Source organism: Catharus ustulatus, chromosome Z, assembly GCF_009819885.2.
Source record: "Catharus ustulatus isolate bCatUst1 chromosome Z, bCatUst1.pri.v2, whole genome shotgun sequence".
Lineage (NCBI taxonomy): Eukaryota > Metazoa > Chordata > Aves > Passeriformes > Turdidae > Catharus > Catharus ustulatus.
In genome coordinates, this window is record NC_046262.2 from 17,357,466 (window position 1) to 17,376,772 (window position 19,307).

General features: G+C 43.0%; 2 protein-coding genes across 4 annotated transcripts in view; one reads left to right on the plus strand and one right to left on the minus strand.

Annotated features, from left to right (window-relative positions):
• Positions 1-5,282, minus strand: part of DHX29 (DExH-box helicase 29) — a 33,395-nt gene extending 28,113 nt beyond the window's left edge. The window contains exons 1-4 of the mRNA XM_033085543.2: positions 5,114-5,282; positions 2,627-2,700; positions 937-1,050; positions 252-381 (exon numbers count right to left, since the gene is read on the minus strand). Of these exons, the coding sequence (XP_032941434.1) occupies positions 252-381; positions 937-1,050; positions 2,627-2,700; positions 5,114-5,282 (487 nt within the window). The remainder of the gene's footprint in view (positions 1-251; positions 382-936; positions 1,051-2,626; positions 2,701-5,113) is intronic.
• A 100-nt stretch (positions 5,283-5,382) lies between these two features.
• MTREX (Mtr4 exosome RNA helicase) overlaps positions 5,383-19,307 on the plus strand; it is a 47,948-nt gene continuing 34,023 nt past the window's right edge. For 2 of the 3 annotated variants that reach the window (XM_033085090.1, XM_033085092.2), the window contains exons 1-13: positions 5,383-5,765; positions 6,438-6,569; positions 8,884-8,950; positions 10,664-10,726; positions 11,228-11,340; positions 12,079-12,253; positions 14,041-14,131; positions 14,474-14,598; positions 15,752-15,850; positions 16,630-16,732; positions 16,875-17,006; positions 18,180-18,259; positions 18,899-19,009. In XM_033085090.1, coding sequence (XP_032940981.1) covers positions 5,650-5,765; positions 6,438-6,569; positions 8,884-8,950; positions 10,664-10,726; positions 11,228-11,340; positions 12,079-12,253; positions 14,041-14,131; positions 14,474-14,598; positions 15,752-15,850; positions 16,630-16,732; positions 16,875-17,006; positions 18,180-18,259; positions 18,899-19,009 — 1,407 coding nt within the window. In that variant the 5' untranslated portion in view covers positions 5,383-5,649. The remainder of the gene's footprint in view (positions 5,766-6,437; positions 6,570-8,883; positions 8,951-10,663; positions 10,727-11,227; positions 11,341-12,078; positions 12,254-14,040; positions 14,132-14,473; positions 14,599-15,751; positions 15,851-16,629; positions 16,733-16,874; positions 17,007-18,179; positions 18,260-18,898; positions 19,010-19,307) is intronic. The other variant, XM_033085091.2, reaches the window with a different exon arrangement.

The window sequence follows — 19,307 nt, forward strand, 5'->3', positions numbered from 1 at the left end:
CATTTATTTAAGATAGTATATTTGCTCATCAGACTTCCCAAGACTCCTGAGTAGGAAGGGGAAGACCACAAGACTTCGTACAGGAAAATACCCCAGAATCAGTCAGCTGTGCATCTAGGAAAGGAACATGGTTGCAACTACTAGACTTAGAGAAACATTGTATTTAATTATTATTAAGAAGTAGGAATCCTACTGCTTAGCAGGTCCTATTTCTCTTCTGTCCAGAACGATTTTCTGTCACCCATACTCACCATTAGGAAGGTTTAAACAAAGCCAGTCAAGTGCAGAGTGGAGATCACCACCATATAAAAGTGTATTTTTCATCGCTTCTTCAATGTGCTCAGCCTTAAAAGAGAATCTTTGTAAAGCCATGTATACATCCTATAAATAAGAGAGTCAGAAAAGATTAGGATTTAACCTAGTAATCTAATATAATTGAAAAGTTCTATCTCCCACATATCAGCAAGCCAGCATTAAAGGGAAATAAACAACATGCATTAATGTATCCAAAAATTAAGCAGAAAACTCTGCTTTGCAGAATTTATAATATTTTCTTTTTAAATATGCATGCATAGGTATAACTAAATCTACATTCCTGCCTCTCTACACAAGGTATTTTCTAGCTAGGTTGACATACCTGCAATTTTCCCAGTATGGAGTCAAAAATGTAGAAAACCTAAAACTTTCAGATTAAGTACTATTCCTCTGTCTTGTCTGATTAGTTCCTGAATCCATAAAGGTGCCTTTCCTAATAAGCGTATTTCTCGATTTCACTGACTAATTGTTTATATAACTACTGAAAAGCGTGCTGTATTGGCTTGTATTGCACACAGAACAATCGAGTAATACACACAAGTGTAATATGACATTAATAAAAACTACAAAAGCTGAATTTCATTCTAAATAAATAATGAAAAATAATATGTTGAACTGTACCTGTAGTTTCTTTGTAGTTAGTCTTTTTGAAATCATTCCTTTGCCATCATTTTGGTTTTTATGGTTATTAATCACATCGATTATCCTTTTCTCCAAATTACCATTTATTGTTACCTTCAAAGAAAAAATTACTTAATACAAAGTAAACATCAGAAGTTTTTATGACATGCCAATGCTCTTCATGACTTCATGACTAAGGATGCAGACATCTCTCTGCCAAATTCCAATTTTTCAAGCTTTCTGTAAGTGGCCCAAACATCTCTCACGAAAAGGACACTTTCTTCTGCAAGCTATACGCTTTTACTTGAAACAGAAAGGTTCATTCCTTATTACCAAGAAAGCCTATTTACATTTTCAAGGAAATTTAGTATGTTAAGAAAAATACTGAAAGTAAATTAAAATTCTACCAAAAAAGCCAAGGTCTTTCTCCTCTGCTCATGTAATAATTTGAACACCAAGATACAATCAGTCCATGATATCCTCCTTCCAAAACACCTTTAAAAACAAATTTAGTATAGCAATTCTAATATTTTAAACTCTTCTAAAACATGAACCAAACTTTAGTTGCTACTAAGTTTGTAATAGAAAATCGATATCCTTTCTCTGACATGAAGAAAGATCCACATGTACAGCAGAAGCCCAGACCTAACTCCTAAAAGTGTTGCATGCAAAGTATTATTTATTATTTAAAAAAAAGACATTACCCAATCCCGGTAATTTACCCCTTTTTCTTAAAGTACACTTAAAACCCTAAACAAAATCAAACTCCAAATGGTCAATTGTCTCATACATTGATGCAGTTTACATGTACAACATAATACTGAGAAAGACTGGATAAAATATTTACAGTAATTTCACGACCATAAGGTGCACCGCACTCATAAGGCGCAACCCCCGGGAGTCAGCAAATTTCGCAACTTTGTAGATCCTGTAAGGCGCACCAGACTATAAGGCGCACTTTTTTTGTGGCAAGGCTCCACCCCCAGCTCCCCCCGTGCGGTTGCTGGCTGAGGCCCTGCCTCAATCCGGCAGCCATGGGCCCCCGGGCCCGCCGGACCCGGTGGGGCCGGGTTATGCCCGCTGCCGCTGCGTGCAGCGTCCCCAGGGCCGGGCTATGTCCGCTGCCACTCCGTGGAGCATCCCTGGGGCCGGGGCATGCCTGTTGCTGCTCTGTGGAGCGTCTCCGGGGTCGAGCTATGTCCGCTACTGCTCCGTGCAGCATCCCCAGGGCCCTGCTGCTCTGGGAGTTCCCTGGCACTCTGGGTGACCCAATGCTGGCAGGCTCGCCCCGCGCAGCCGCTGCCCCGATGCCGGGGCTTTCCCCCACCCCACGCGGAGGATGCCCCGATGCCAACGGCTTTGCCCCCCCGCCTGGGCTGCGCCGCTGCCCTTTCCCTTCCCCGCGTGGCCGCCGCCCCGATGCTGCCGGGCTCACCCCAGCCCGGCGCTGGCCTGATGCTGCCGCCGAGCGGACTCTGCTCGGCTGGCGACTGTTGCAGGCTTGCACTTCTGGGATGGCAAATGTCGCAACTTTGTACATCAGATAAGGCGTACCGGACTATAAGGCGCACTTCCGAGTTCTGGAAATAATTTTAGTCAAAAGGGTGTGCCTTATAGTCGTGAAATTACTGTACTCAGCTAAAGCAGTACTATGAAAATTAAAGTTGTTTTAAATAAAGACAATACTTGCCTTAAGAACAGATTTATCTAGATTTGCAGCAGCACTGGAATCTGTTGTTGAACCAAAGCTGTATGTTTTTGGACCTGCAAATTGCAAATAAGCATCAATTACAAAAGCCTACCCAGGACATTATTTAATGTAGCTAAAGTAGAGCTAATATAACACAAGTTAGTGCAAACTATGATACTAACTTGCCAGAAACTTGCAGGTAACGCAATAACAACAATCGAAAAAGGCCTTGAACAAGGAATAGTCAAGGGGGCTATGACTCCTGGCAGCCAAAATAGAAAATTCAAAGGGTATAATGAGAGGAAATGGTATTGACTGCTCACTCTCTGAACACTAAAAAAGAATGGCCATATAGGGTAGTAAATGGCAGTTTCAAAACAAGTGAGGCTGTTGACGATTTTTTATTACAAAGTGCATAGCTATATAACAGAACTCTTTGCCACTAAGGTTATGGACAGTGGACGTTTACTGAGGTCAGACAGAAAAGCTCGGCATTAAAGAAATTAACTGATATGGGCAAGCATTGAAAAAAGAATTCCTGTTGTTCAGGAAGACTCTAGCCACAGCTGTTAGAGCCTCCAAGAATATCCTACAGTAGCATCATTGCACATTTGATGTGTTCTTGCCCAGGTACCTGCTTTTGTACCCTACCCAGGAGAGGGCACCGGCTTCCAGAAGTATTTGGTCTGCTCAGGTCATTCTTAAATACTTTTCATTTAACAGCTATTAAGAAAACCAAACCCTAATTCACAAAACTATTTATTATCATTAGAACGACAGCACACAGCTTGTTGTTGAATTCCATCACCATCACTTTCAGAGCACATATATTGTGTCTGATACTGCACAGGCAGAAACAAACTGAGGAAGGCCACAGCTTCCACCACTCTGTGCGACCACATGCTGCTCCAGGAGGCAGAGCTACCTCCCAGCAGGTGGGCTGGGCAGCTCATCCCTGCTGGCCCACCTGCAGAACAACTCTGGGAGAGCCTGCTTTGAGATCAGACCAGATTTTGGTAACTGAATTTCAGAAAAAGTATGATCTGTTTTGGTCAGGAGATACAAACAGCTGTTAGCACTCATGATCTACTTACTGGCACTTACTGGCTCTTTAGAATATACTGAATTAGCTTTCATTTACACTGACTGATTTTTCACCACAGTATACAAACTCAGAGAAAAGCAGTATATTTTCTGAAGAAGACTGAGCACCATTGGTATTGGAGGAATGGAAGACACAAGAAACACACTTAGTAGAGCCATACTTGTAAAAGCAGAACACATGAATAAGTTCAGGATGCTTATATTAAGCGATTACAAAACGTTTTCTTAACAAGTGGGGATCTCAGATGCCCTGGCCATTGCATGATTTGCTCATGGTCTGCAACACAAGCTGTTCTAATGTTAAATAGGCTATTCTGGCAAAGGCGGCTTACTGAAATTAGACATCTCATAGCGCTTCAGAATAGTATCTTTTCAGACTCCACACAGAACAGTCATCCCTCAGCTTATCTAACACCACAGAAGCGCCCCCAGCCTCCTAACAGGTCTTTCAAGACAGAAAAATAACTACAAAATAATTCCAAATCTGCACTGTATCGATTTTGTTAATATACAAAACAAGCACATACATCAGAACCTCTGGGAAAGTGCCTCCCAAACACTTGCTTCACAGGAACTGCTGCTAATCTAATAACAAGGCTTTCTGTAATTAACACATCGATGCTACCAAGGCTTATCTGCTCAGGGACATCCCTGGGAGCAAAATCATAGAACAGTTACAGTTGGAAAGAGATCATCCAACCCAGAACGGCAGGCTCAGGCATCACAGGAATTAATCCAGGTGAGTTCTGCATGTCTCCAGAGAGGGAGACTCCATGACCTCCCTGGGCAGCCTATTCCAGTGCTCTGCCATCTCAGAGTACAGGAGTTCTTCCTCCTGTTGAGGTTAAAACTGTCGTGTTACAGTTTGTGCCTACTGCTGCTCATTCCGGGCACCACTGAAATGAGCCTGGCACTATCCCGTAGGCACCTATCTTTGAAACGTTTACATACTTTTCTGTGGGCCCCTCTCAGTCTTCTCTGCACAGGCCTAGCTCCCTCAGTCTCTTCTCATAAGGAGCTGCATCATCTTTGTGACCCTCTCCAATTGCTCATCGTTTTTCCTGTACGGGAGAGCCCAACACTGGACACAGAACATCAGAGGTGACTTCACTAGGGCCGACTAGACGAGGAGTCCCCTCCCTTGACCAGCCATCAGGCCCAACCAGATGAGGAGCGGAGCAATTCCAGCCGTCACTCCCGACGCTAGGAAACACTAGCCCCAGTGACCGGCCTCTCCTCATAACGCCGCGGTCAGCGGCGGCCGCACCTTCAGGGGCTCCCTGAGGGCACTGCCCCTCCAGCCACGGCACCCTCAGCCGCGCGCACAGCTTGTCCCTCTCCGGTACGGCATGGCCGCTCCCGGGGCTCTGCAGGCCACGGTACCTTGCTTGACACGCGGCTCCTTGGAGGCGGGCGCTGGTCGCGGCGGGGCAGTCCGACTGGCCAGATCCGCGGCCGCTGCTACCCCGGCCTGGGCGGCGCGGGCGCGGGCGGTGGCGGCAGCCGCATGAGCTGCGCTGCCCGCGCGCTGCTTCTTGTTACGGCCGCTCATGGCGACCCCCCGCGCTCTGCGCGCGCGCACATCCGGGCACTGCGCTCGGCATGCCGCCGCGGCCGCCGCCTCCCATTGGCCACGGCCCCTAGCGCATGCGCGCGGGCCGCGCGGCCTGCCTCGGCTTTTCGCACACAACCTTCTGGGAGTAAAGGCGTGCGCCTGGCGGGGGCTCACGGAGGGATTCGGCACCGGGACCGAAATCCAGATCCGGACAGAAATAGAGATCGGAATCCATCACGGGCCGTGCGGGCGGCTACCGGCTCCAGGTCGTGAGTCTCCGTCTCCCCTTGGGGGCGGGGTCGGAAGGGCCCTTCTCGCGCGAAGTGTCCGGCCCTGAGCGGAGCATTTCGGGAGCGCGGCTAAGATGGCGGAGCCCTTTGGGGATGAGCTGTTCAGCGTGTTTGAGGAGGACGCGGCCGCTGCTGCTTCTGGCGCCAAGAAAAGTAAAACGGCCCCCGCCGAGGGTGCCAGGAGGCCGGGGTAAGGGCGCGGAGCCGGGCTGGGGCAGCGGTACCGGGGGTGCTCTGGCGGCGGGGTGAGGGCTGTAACTCTGGGCCCGGCTTTTGGCGGCCTGTTTGAGCTGCTGAGCCCCCTCAGTACCTCGGGAATGTCTGTCTGTGTCTGAAGGGAGGGTATTAAGAGAGTGCAGCCAAGCTCTTGGTGGTGCCGAGCAATGGCATAAGAGGCAACAGGCTGAAAGTTCATGCACAGAAAGTTTTACCTGAACACGTGGAAGAACTTGTTAAGTGCATAGGTGACTGTACATTGGAACGGATTGCCAAAAGTTTGTCGAGTCTCCCGTACTGGACATATTTAAGTACCATATGGATCCACTCCTAAGCAACGTGCTGCAGGTCATTGGGAGGCTGGACCAGATGACCCGCTATGGTTGCTTCCAACCTGACCCATTCTGTAATTCTGTGACCCACTTTCTCAGGATCCCGGGCTCTAAAGCCGTATCCAGCCCTGTCTCTGTGGTCAGCTTATCTGGGAACTGGTTTGAAATTCCACGGTTCTTTTTGTGGGTGAAGTTACCTGGATTGTTTCCCAAGTGCAGTGGGACAATAGTTGCCTTTAGGATATCTGTCTTCTTTCAGAAAACACGTAAATAAATTAGGCAAAATTTAAATTTCTTGTGTGTTTATGTTGCAGGAAACGATTGGAAGAAAAACCTTCCATACCAGCAATAGTCAAGCCGAAGCGAGAAATTGACATTGATAGTACTGAAAATGTCATTTTGGGAAAAAAAACAAAACTGGAAGATGTTTTATCAGATGATGTTAAGTAAGTGCTTAGTTTAATGTGTAAGGTAGTTCTAGCAAGTCACCCTGGTTAGCCATGTGCCATTTTGGAATAGCTGATATAAAGTACAGTAATTTCACGAATACAAGCCGCACCAATTTGACTAAGATTTTGCTCCTAAACCGGAAATGCAGCTAATAATCAGGAGCGGCTAATGCAACCTCAGAAGTGCCTGCCAGAGTGCTGAGCCGAGCAGCTGCAAAGTCGGCATTTTGCGATTGTTACAAATCGCTACTTTGTTGCACTGCGGGTGGAGCCTGGCTGCCTGCAGGCAGCACGGGGGGCGGGGAGAGAGGCGGGAGAGCTCTCTTTCCTCCTCTGCTGCAGCCCAGGGGAGAGACGGGGGGGCCCCGGCGCCGCCATTGCCGCGGCCCGGGGAGGAGAGGGGGGACCCGGGCCGCCCCTACCGCGGCCCGGGGAGGGAGAGGGGGGACCCGGGCCGCCCCTACCGCGGCCCGGGGAGGTGGGGGGAAAGCCCGCACCGCCATTGCCGCGGCCCGGGGAGGGGGGGGGAAAGCCCGCGCCGCCATTGCCGCGGCACGGGGAGGGGGGTGGAAGCCCACGCCGCCATTGCTGCGGCCCGGGGAGGGGGGGGGAAGCCCGCGCCGCCATTGCTGCGGCTCGGGGAGCCGACGGGAGCCCCGCGCTGCCATTGCTGCGGCCCAGGGAGGGGGGGGGAAGCCCACGCCGCCATTGCTGCGGCCCGGGGAGGGGGGGGGAAGCCCGCGCCGCCATTGCTGCGGCCCGGGGAGGGGGGGAAGCGCGCGCCGCCATTGCTGTGGCCCGGGGAGCCGACGGGAGCCCCGCGCAGCCATTGCCGCGGCTCGGGGAGCCGACGGGGTGCTTTGTCCCTGCCCACCGCCGCCGCGGCAGGAGCGGGGAAACTCCGTCCCTGCCCGCCGCCGGCGCCACGGGCGCGGGAAAGCTCCGTCCCCACCCGCTGCCGCTGCCGTAGGAGCAGGGGAAGCTCCGTCCCTGCCTGCCACCGCGGGGCAGCGCCGACCCGGGGTGACCGAGCCCAGTGGCAGCGGCGGCCGGCCCCGAGCAGCAGCACCGGGCTGGGCCACCTGGCCCCGTCAGCGGCCCCTAGCGGGCCGAGCCTGCACAGCCTTAGCTCAGCCAGTAAACCCCGCCCTCCCGCGGTTCTGTTACTAATTGCACGCGGGTCCTCGCTGCGAACGACAAAGCGGCTTATATTCGTGTGCGGCTTATCTATGGACAAAAACCGAAATATTTGCCAACACCCAGAGATGCGGCTTATAGTCAGTGCGGCTTGTATTCGTGAATTTACTGTAGTTTTGCAATGTTCGCCTGTAAAGATGAATTTGCACAAGTTTCTTTTGTAATTATCTGTTTAAGTGAGAACATGCTGACAGTGCAACCTCAGCAGTGATGAGCACTGGGTGTATTTAAAATAACACTGCACACCTGTAGGTGTTTGCAGTGGAAAGTGTTCATGAATTTGTAGTTACTCACTTGAACTGGTGACTTGAGGTGAAAGCCATCATGTTGTTTTCACACAGAGCAGGAGATGAGAGGAAGCAGGCTTACTCTGTACCATGACACTGAAAGACATAGTTGGCTTGGGATACAGGAAAAATAAATTGGAAATAACACAAAGAAGGCTTTTGAGGCATGTAACGTGGTAACTGCATTGTCATTTGGGCTTTCATACAATTTTTCTAAAGTTCAACATCAGACTTTCTGTGAAAACTTCATGAGAAGACTGCTCAAAACACTGTAAATAAAGGATAAATTTATAGAAACAATGCAGACCCAGAGCCAACATTTTAAGTCATTTTTTGTGTTAGTGGTGTCAGTAGAATGTATATACCAGAAATAAACAGTTTCATGCATTGGGCCTCCAGTCCCTTCTTGTGGCCATTAGAGAAAGAACTGGTAAAGAAAAGAGAGGCCATGTCCTCAGGCAGATGCTTGGGATGCTTCAAGCTGTTCTTATTCCGTCTCAACTAGTAGCAGGAGTACAGTTCTTGAATTTTGTTTCATAGTATCTTGAAAAAAGTCCTCATTGAATAATAAAACTTTATGTCAGTAGATGTGAGCCAAGTGCTGTTTTGTGGTGCAGTTTTCGAGTCAATAGCTAAGGTAGATTTATATGGTAGCAAAATTGTAGCAGTGCTGGCAGTAACCTCTGCAACCTGTCCATGCCAAGACTGTGCATCCTTTTTTTTTTTTATGTTGCAGTTAAAGCAGCGCTGAAATTCAACATGATCACTTTTATAAAAAAACAGGATTTTTGGGTACTCTTTGGCAATCCTAACTCGTATCTTTTTAGTTTGACAGATTTGATGCCTCAAGTAAAGGTGCAGTCTGTGGAAACTGTTGAAGGTTGTACACATGAGGTGAGTGCAGTGAAAAAACACATAAAAATACAGACTTGTTACACCTAATTGTGTATTACTGCCAGTATACAGTATTCTTTGTTCTGCGTGCAATTATTATATCACAGAATGACAGAATTTTTTAGGTTGGAAAAGGCCTTTGAGATTGAGTCCAACCATTAACCCAGCACTGCCAAGTCCTCCCCTCAACCTTGCCCCCAAGTGCCACATTTACACATCTCTTATGTGGCTTCAGGAATGATAACTGCTTTTCTGGACAACCTGGTCCAATGCTTAACAACTCTGTTCTCATGTTCCATGTTCCCATTCACAGTTTAAGGTCATTTCACATACTCCTTTTCCTTGTTGGCTCAGAGAAAAAACTGCCCTCCATCTCAGGATGCCTGTAGTGCTACTTAGAGATGTGGCTGAAGGGCAGGACCTTGCTGAATTTCACACCATTGGTCTTTGCTCATTGATCCAGTTTGTCCTGATCCATCTGCAAAGCTTTCCTGCACTCCAGAAGATACAGTATTTCATAATATGTTTAAGGTTGTGAGAAGTTTGAAGTTTGTCTCTGACACTGAACATGCATAAAATGCACTTCAAAAAGTAGTGGGATATCTTACCAGAAGGAGTTTCAGTCATACTTAGAATAAAATGAGTGATTGTGAAAGACGTGATGGTAATGTTGATAGGTTTCTATATCTGTAAGGTACCAAGAACATTTGAGGAGAAAAATATACTGGTTGGTAAAACAGGTTTCTGTTCGTAGTGTGATCAGTGCATTGAAATATTCTGCTACTCTGGTTCAAGAATGAAAGACTTTCTTCTAAAGCTGATTACTGTTGGAAAATATATTTTGGTAAAAATGAAAAATCAGATTTTTTAATATGCAAAGTAATAAAAAATACCCATTTTCAAATTGTGGTGATATACGTAAATACAAATTCAAATATGAAAAATACAAACTATTAATACTTTCTTAAATTAATGTTTTCTTGAATCATCCTGCATTCATATATGACTATCAGAAAGAGTTTGTGTGGGAATCAAATATATAAATTTTAACTTCCTTGTATTCTTATGGTCTTTTTCTCTTCTGTGCTACTTTCCAGAGCTAACTCAAGTTAATTAGGGTCACATTCCAGGGCTCAGTATCACTGGACTTCTGTAATAAGGAACTGTTTATATAGTGCTGGTCAGGGTTCTAAAACCCATATGTGTACACAATTTTTGTTATTTTGAGATGTCTGGTAAAGATTTGCCATCACTTAGTAACTGAAGACAGCTTATGTATTTAAAGTGAATAAATATTAGATATTGACCAGGAGCAGGAATGTTACCAGGAGCAGGAATGTTACCAGTATAAATGTTGTGTATTTGGAAAGGGAGTTTTATTAAAGTGAGCTCAGTAATTGCTTCAAACATCCACTGGCTAGAAGGTATGATCGTGTCTTGGCTGAAAAGTGTTCCAAGGTAGATGAAGCAGTAATATCTCACACACGACAGTAGGGATATGAGAAAAGTGAGAGAAGCAGCACTGTTGAGGCAGGAGAATATAGAGATTGATTGAAAAACTCTTGAGAGGAAGGAATGAACCTTGACATAGGGGCGTGTAGAAACAGGATAACAGAAGTTCACATTTGTTTTCATACACTTTATGTTGGCAGAAATGTCACCGCTGTGGATGCAGAAGTCTGCCACTACTTTTATTTTAAATGTATTTTGTAGGTTGCGCTTCCAGCAAATGAAGAATTCACAGGTCTGAAGCCAAGAACTGGAAAAGCTGCAAAAGTATGTGGTAGATTCCATTTTTTTTTCTTTTTATACATGCTTTACGTAGTAAGTGAGAATAGAGGGAAGAATTATGTGCTTTGTCAGTGAGGTCTGTAGAAGATGGTCTCTAATAAGTAAAATTGATGTTTCTGTATTTAAAATTTGGTAGAGAAAATTATGTGGTTGAATGAGGTGGATAGGCTGTGTCCATTCTTTCTGTAATGTCAGGCAGGTGCAGCATTCTGGTTCTCTTCCTAAGCAGGTGAATTAGTGAAGATTCAGTCATGAGGGCAAGATTTTTATTTGCTATGACAGCAAGACATAAGCAAAGATCTTAGGTATGGTATGAGATAAAAATATTTAAATACAAAGTCATTGCATAATATTAAGATCATTAGAAATTACAAGTTATCTGCAGGATTTAATTTCTGCCTCTAATTTACACACTAGGTCAGTCAGAAAATTAATTAGAAATGTCTGTCTTAAAATTCTGTAATGTTTTTGCTTTTTTATTTCTAGGAATATCCATTTATTCTTGATGCCTTCCAGAGAGAAGCTATTCTTTGTGTAGATAATAACCAGTCTGTGTTAGTGTCAGCTCACACATCAGCTGGTAAAACTGTTTGTGCTGAGTAAGTACTTTTCTACCAGGCTCTAGTGAAAGAACAGTGTGATGTCCCTTCTGTCACTTTCTTGAGCCATGAGTAGCTGCTGTGTCCCAATTTCTTGATACAACATTCAGTCCTTCAGTGTTAGAATTGAACTGGCTACTCTTGAATACAAAAATTGCATCTTTCATTATTTAGTGGCTAGTGAAAGGCTTAATTTGTGTATAAGTTTAGCTTTTATTTTTAAACTGTCAAGGTGTTACTGTATAGATTGAAATGGAAATTTCTTCAATACAGATTCCTGTAAATCTAGAAAAATACCTTTGTTTTCTAGCCCCTGGCTTGAGCTAGTAAGGACTTACTTTTGTGTCTTTTTTGCTTTGTTAGAAGCAGTGGTTTGATTTAGTCAGCAACTTCTCTGTCAGGGTTTGGTTCAGACCTTAAGTGAGAAATGAAATTTACATGAAGATATATTAGAACATGGGTTCAGACATAGTGGCAGCTTTTAAATTAAACAGCATGTGTTCTTGTGTCCATAAAAATCAGCCAACTTGGTGTTTAAAGATTTCTCACTCTCCAAAGATGCATATATAGTTGCACTGAACTTAATCTGGCTATGAAATGCTAGATGTATTAGAGAATGGATTCAGATAGTGTGTATCGTTCTCTTAGTGTTCTGAATTGCACACCTTATTTTGTTCTTAAGCAAAGTAATACACTGTCTTCCTGACAGCTGTTAACATGGATATTGTTTGAATACAGATATGCAATTGCCCTGGCTTTGAGGGAGAAGCAGCGTGTGATATTTACAAGTCCAATTAAAGCTTTGAGCAATCAGAAGTATCGTGAGATGTATGAAGAATTTCAGGATGTTGGTTTGATGACTGGGGATGTTACCATTAATCCTACAGCTTCTTGTTTGGTAATGACAACTGAGGTAAGATCAGACATTAATTCTTGATTGGTGTTTTCTTCTACCCTTTTTAATTGGTAAGGTCTACAGTAATTTCACGACTACAAGGTGCACCCTTTAGACTAAATTTTTCCCCCGAACCCGGAAGTGCACCTTATAGTCTGGTGTGCCTTATATGATGGACAAAGTTTGGAAATTTGCCAAACCAGAAGTGCGAGCCGCAATGGGGGGGTGGTGCCACAGGAGCGCCGAGTCGCGAGGAGGGGGCGGGAGTGGGCAGCTGCAGCTGGCAGGACCTGCGAGGGGAGGGAGGGAGCTACCGCCAGCCCCGGCATGGGTGGAACAAGAAGCTGGGCGGCACCACTGCGGGGGCGGGGGGGAACGAGAAGCTGGGTGGTGCTGACCCCGGCCCAGGCGCGGGGGGAACGAGAAGTGCCAGCCCGCAACAGCCCCAATCAGAGCCTGCTCGGCAGCAGCATCGGAGCAGTGGTGGCGTGGCCTGGATGACCGGGGGAAAGCGGGTGGCGGTGGTGCAGCCCTTGCGGCCGCCGGCGCTGCTTTCCCGTGGCCACTGGTGGCACCCCGCGGAAAAGCGGCAAGAGGCAGCAAGGCCGCCAGTGCTGCCGCGGAAAAGTGGCGGAAAAGGCAGCGAGAGGCAGAGCAGCCCTGGGGAAGCGGGGAGAAGTGGCACGGCCGTCGCTGTGGGAAAGCGGGGAGAAGCGCTGCCGGCTGGGTGGAAGCCAGGACACAGCACGACCGCGCGGTGGGAGCTGTGAGCTGTGCCAGACGGCACTGGGGGCGGGCAGGAGTGCCTGGCCCGCTGCACAGGGAGGGCGCCTGGGGCTGCGTTTAAAGGCTACACCAATCTTTGAAAAATGTTTGCAAATTGAGCACCTGCCAGCAATTCGTTACTTTGTTGCACACCACGAGACTTTTCACCGCAAAAAAAAAGTGTGCCTTATAGTCCAGTGTGCTTTATATGATCTACAATGTTGCAAAATTTGCCGGCTCCGGGGGTGGTGTGCCTTATAGTCTGGTGCGCCTTATGGTCGTCAAATTACTGTAATTTTAAAAGACTAAAGTTAGAGTAGAAAATGTTTTAAAGTTCATTTTGACTCATTATTATTATGAATGTTTTAACTTTTGGTTATTTAAAAAGTTAGGTGAATCTTTATGAATTTATGCTTTTGAACTCTAAGTCAGGAACTTCTGATTCTAATGTGGAGAAAGTCAGAATTTAATTTCCTGGGTGCTCAAGACACTAAGTATTCTGTAGATGTGTAATGCTGAAAGTCAGATTTCCTAAATCCCGTGTTCAGTATTTTGTTCTAGAAAGGCAAAATAGGGAAAACAAAGTCATTGAAGGATAATTGACTGGTTCACAGTAGGTTCTAGAACTCCAGGAATATGTAGTTTTTCACCTTTGGTTGCGAAGTACTGTTTGCAGCGTTTTCTCACATTCCTATTGTAGAAATGCAGCCTTTACCTCAAAGGAACAGGCATAACTTTGGTAGGGAAATTTGATAGTGAATTGTTTGATTTGATTTCATTATTTGATTTCTGACAAAAGATTTCTTCTTCATTCTTTCCTGTTCCTTTCAGAGAAACCAGATTTCTCAGGTAGTGAGATTGTTAGAACTTGGAAAGCATCTCAAGGCCTATCTTTAAAAGCTTTTCTATTTTGTGCAAAATATGATTGCATATATCCATGCAGATGTGAACTAAAAATTCTGACAGCTCTTACTGATGTCCGTGTAACATGACAGTTGTTATTTCATGTGAAGGATCTCAACTTTTACTTCCTTCTCTAGATCTTGAGAAGTATGCTTTACAGAGGTTCTGAGGTTATGCGTGAAGTTGCATGGGTTATTTTTGATGAAATTCACTACATGAGAGATACAGGTATTATCCTATATTTGTTATTTCTCTTTTCATATATTTGTACTTTTTCCCCAAGAACAGTTTTTCTTTTGAAGAATTAAGTCTTATTTTCTCTTTTAAAATCTGTAATTTTTTGTATAAATAATTCATAATTTGTTTCCTATTGAATTTATATAATTGTGTTGCAGTTTATTTTCTTCGCCAAAGCAGAAAGTACTTTGAGGGCATTTGATATACCCCAGTTGCGTAGAGGAGATTTGTTTTATTTTTGTCTTATTTTGTTTTTAAGCATGCTATTCTTTGGCTTCAGGGATGAGAAACACTTTTATCACATAAATTTCCTGTATGCCTTTCCATTTTCAGAACGTGGTGTGGTTTGGGAAGAGACTATTATTTTGCTTCCTGATAATGTACATTATGTGTTCCTTTCTGCAACTATTCCAAATGCCCGTCAGTTTGCTGAATGGATCTGCCATCTTCACAAACAGGTTTTATTTCTGATATGCTGTACTTCTGTGCTTTTTGTCTTGTGGCATAATACTTTATGATTGGGCGATAACTGGACTTCTGAATATCATTCTAGTTATTTTATTGCTAATAGGTGATAGTATAGATCACTCCTGGCTTCTGTAGCTGTATTCCTGCTTTTGCAGGTATACTAGCTATTGCTTCTGAATGGCAACATTAGAGCTGTTTCTTAATGTTTATTTTCCACAATTATTAAGGCACTTGCCTGATTTCAGCAAACATTCTGAGTTATGAAACATGGTGAACATACAGTGATTTTTCTGAGGGCTGGTAGACAAGAGGTTATTGGGAGAATTCAGATGAAGATCTCTGTAAAAGGCCATGTAGAAATCAAAAGCAAATCTTAAATCCATGTGAAATACTATATATGCTTGCAAGCAGTGAGAAAAGTGTTATTTAAGAAATCTGTCCTGTCCTGTAACCTTTAGGTTTTCAAGATATGCTTCTATAGCATAAAATTTGCGAACTAGAACTGGGGAATTTGTTATCAGCAGTAGGTTGGTCCAATTCTAACAATATCCTGGAGATTGATTCTTATGTTGTTTGTGATGGAGGGAGTATAATATAAAAGATGTCTGTTTAAGCTTAGCACAAAACCTTGACTTTGTGTTGCAGACCATTAGATTGTGGGGTTCATGTGATATTTAGTGTTTTAAAGAAAGTGGGGTTTTTTCCTAAAGAAGCTTTCTCAATGTATAAAAAACTCAAATGCTCATGAAAGTCTACTGCGAATCTTTCTTAGGTGTTGTAAAAAAACCCTGAAGTATTATTAAAAAATACAAATTAACATATTTTCCTTTGATTTTAGAAGATGTTAATATTTCAAGTCTATCTAATATTGCTGAAAGAAATACTGACTGTCTTTCTGTGTCCATGAGGAGGAATTTTTGTAGCTAACTTGTGTTCTAAAACGTTTGCAAATTTTCATTTTCTTAAGCAATGTCTTTAGTACAAATTCCATATTCAGGGAATGAGAGTTGTTATCTTAGTTTGATAGCCTTACTTTCTAGTTTTTAGAAAGTTGTATTTTAATAGTAATGTATTGGATTTTCCATCAACCAAGTGATACTCCAATGTAATTATAAAATATTTATGTGAATTCTTTCTTTATAGCCTTGCCATGTGATTTACACTGACTATCGACCCACTCCACTGCAGCATTATATATTTCCAGCAGGAGGAGATGGACTCCATCTGGTTGTTGATGAAAATGTAAGGAATGCTCAGTTTGTCTGAAAGATTGTTTTCCTCACTTAATGGTCAAAAGTTTGAGCTCTTGCAACATTTGGATAGGCTGTATCAAGGATGTGTTTGTTAAAATTAAGTTCAAGTGAATTATGGTGATCTCTGAATTGCTTTTAGGTTTTTGGAGTATTACACAAGAAATTGGTTTTATTATCTGATGCCATGTGATCAGCTGAGTAGTACTTCCCTGAGATGTCTTAAGTGCCCACATCCTTGCTTGTTTTCTAAAATGCTCGCTGCAAAAGTGGTTGTTGCTCCTTGTACTGTTTCTTGCTCAAAAAAAACCACAATGGCATGTAAATTTGACTTTAGTCGAGGGAGCAAAATATTTTTGTTTCTTTAGGTGTTTTTGAGCTAAAAACTTGTTTAAAATTTATCATTAGCTTGCTCAACAGTAGCTAATGCATAAGCAAGCAGTAGTGCTCCACTTGAAGATAGGTCTTCATTGGCCAGTGTAGTTTAATGTGGACATTCCTAAAAGTCAATTTTGGTGCTGTGTCATTCAGCAGGTTTGGCATGGTGTGTAGTGTGGTGGATAGAACAGTGAGCAGTAGCTACAGACACACACCAGTATAATTCTGAGCTGTGACACTGACCTAGCAAACTCTTTTGATAAGAGCCTATGCATTGTTTTTGTCCTTTTACCTGTGTATATATGGGGTAATGGTACTAGCTCTGCAAAGCTTTGAGTATTTTTGAGTGGGCTGTGTAAATAACTATTTACAAAGATTGTGTTTTCCGTCTAGGGAGATTTCAGAGAAGATAATTTTAATACAGCAATGCAAGTGCTTAGAGATGCAGGAGACTTAGCAAAAGGGGATCAGAAAGGCAGGAAAGGAGGAACGAAAGGTGAGTTTTAAACCCATTCTGAGGTAATTTTTGGTATAAATTGTTTTCAGAAGTTCTATGCAAGTTGTACTTGTGTCTCAATAACTCCATAAGATACTTTTAATTGTAAAATTTAATTTAAATTAATATAATCTTTCTGCAGGTCCTTCAAATGTTTTTAAGATTGTGAAGATGATCATGGAAAGGAATTTCCAACCTGTGATTATTTTCAGCTTCAGTAAGAAAGACTGTGAAGCCTATGCACTTCAGATGACAAAGTTAGATTTCAATACAGGTACAGATAAATCCAGTCTAATCTATTCACAGATGTAGTTCAATGTGAAATGCTACTTTTCCAGTTGAACGTTCTGTGTAAAACCAAAAGGAAAATACATACTGCTTTTTTCATTTACTATGCTGCTTACCTCAAGCTGTATTCAGTAGAAAGATATTGGTGCACAGAGTACTTGAGCATTGCAATGTCAAACTGTTCATCAATTTCAAACTATTTTTTGCTCCAGTATGCTGTTTATTGTAATAATAACACAAGAGTTCCTAGAAGATTCTGTCTACAATGGTGTAAGACTGATCATAAAAAAAAGTATTTCCCAAAATTTTCATGTTACATTCATTAGAAAAATAGTATACTCTCAAAGTCCAAACAACTATATAACAAACCACTAGACTGTTCTTTCTCGACAATGCAGTCCGGTTTTATTTCCTTCTTCCCCTTGCATCTCAAAGTGAAAACCAAAGGGTAAAAAAGATTTTTTTTTCATCTTGGACTAAGACTAAGCTTTGCAAATAAGTTTAAGCTCATTGCTTCTTCCAAATCTGAAGAGTTTTAAGAAAAATAAGGAATTTGTTGTAAATCAATGTACTGTTTCATGTTCGTGAGCTGTTCAGGATTCTTGCCTGCTTACTTGTTCCAGTCTTTGCACATTTGTGGCAGAATAATCCAGGTATTTCTGTCAGAAAATTTGAAGATATGTGTAAATGCAGAGGTGCATTTTCATGTTTTCTTCAGAATCATGCCTTTGAGTGTATATTCTTGGTACTCATACTACTTACTTGAAAGGATGTAAACTTTGGGAGTTAATAGGGAAGAACCTCTATGTGCAGACAGGGACTAGTAGGTGAAAGAGGAACAGGGGAGATTTATGAAATAGGCAGGGAGCCCATAAGACTGATAAATCCCAAGCTTGGCAGTAGCTGAAGTTTGGACTGTTCTGAAGAGTTTTTCTAGTTTCGTTTTTCCTGATCATCTGCTTCTAGTTACCATCTGGCTCTTCTAGGCTCATTGAAGTCTTAATTGCCTGACCCAGTGTGGGTGATTTTGTGTAGACTTCACAGTATTCCACTCCATTTTTGTTATACACCTTTGTAAATATTAGAATGTGGTGTTACTTTATTTACCTCTAGTATTAGCCTTTTGCATTTTGTAATAACTTAGAAATTGCTTTCTTAGATGAAGAAAAAAAAATGGTTGAAGAAGTCTTCAATAATGCAATTGATTGTCTCTCAGATGAAGACAAAAAGCTTCCTCAGGTGAGTGGAGATTGAAAGGGGTTCTTTTGGATAGAGTTGAATTGCTGTTGTCCTGTTTTCTGCAACTTGTGAAACTGTAGGTGTTTTGTAGAGGGTACAGAAATTCTAAAGCTGGGTAATCTCATTCATCTCCCCAGGTTTTAGTATCTCCTGCATTGCTTGTCATTATAAAAGGGGTGATAAGGATTCCTTCTAGTTACAATTCTGGCAGATGACGTATATCAGAATTAGCAGTGGAGTTCCTACCTCTTGTTTTATTTTTTCCGATGATGTTTTTAAGTAAGCATAAGGGTTTATAAAGAGGTGACCTGGGTTAAAGCAGTCTGGAAATAGTTCAAGTGGGAGTGGAGTACGCACTTATGGTTATTGATTGCTAAGACTTTCTAAAAGTTGCGTTGATGCATTTGCAATCTAATTCATTGTATAATGACTAAGCATAGTGATGTTTTCCCATCTTTACAGTGGAAAAATACAAGCTTCTAAGCAGAATATTACAAGATTGAAGGGATAGTTATTTTATTTTAAATTGAGAAGTAGTGAATTACATGAACACTAAGGGCAGTGTTGAGACTTTCCATACAACTTTTAGTAATAAAATGCTAAAATTTGTTTCCTGGTCTTCTGTATGTTTCTTCCCAGGTTGAACATGTGCTTCCCCTTCTGAAGCGAGGAATTGGTATTCATCATGGTGGTTTGCTTCCTATCTTAAAAGAAACTATAGAAATCCTTTTCTCAGAGGGCCTAATAAAGGTATTTTTCATGTCCATCTATACTTTGTTGTGAATACGTGGCTAGTAAGACTGAAAATCCAAGAAATACACCTTAGCTCAGGGTGTATTCCAGTATTACAGTGGAGTTCTACACAATTGCAGCTGTTTTAAGTGTTCCAGATTTTATTCACAAGTATTTGAATTTGCAGTGTCTGACTTAATATTTTCTTTAACTATTTTGTCACATCTTGCTCCTGTATATGAATGTGGACATTTACCAAGCTGATTGTTGGTTGTTCTAAGGACAAACACTCAGAAATATGTAACCTTAGGTTAAA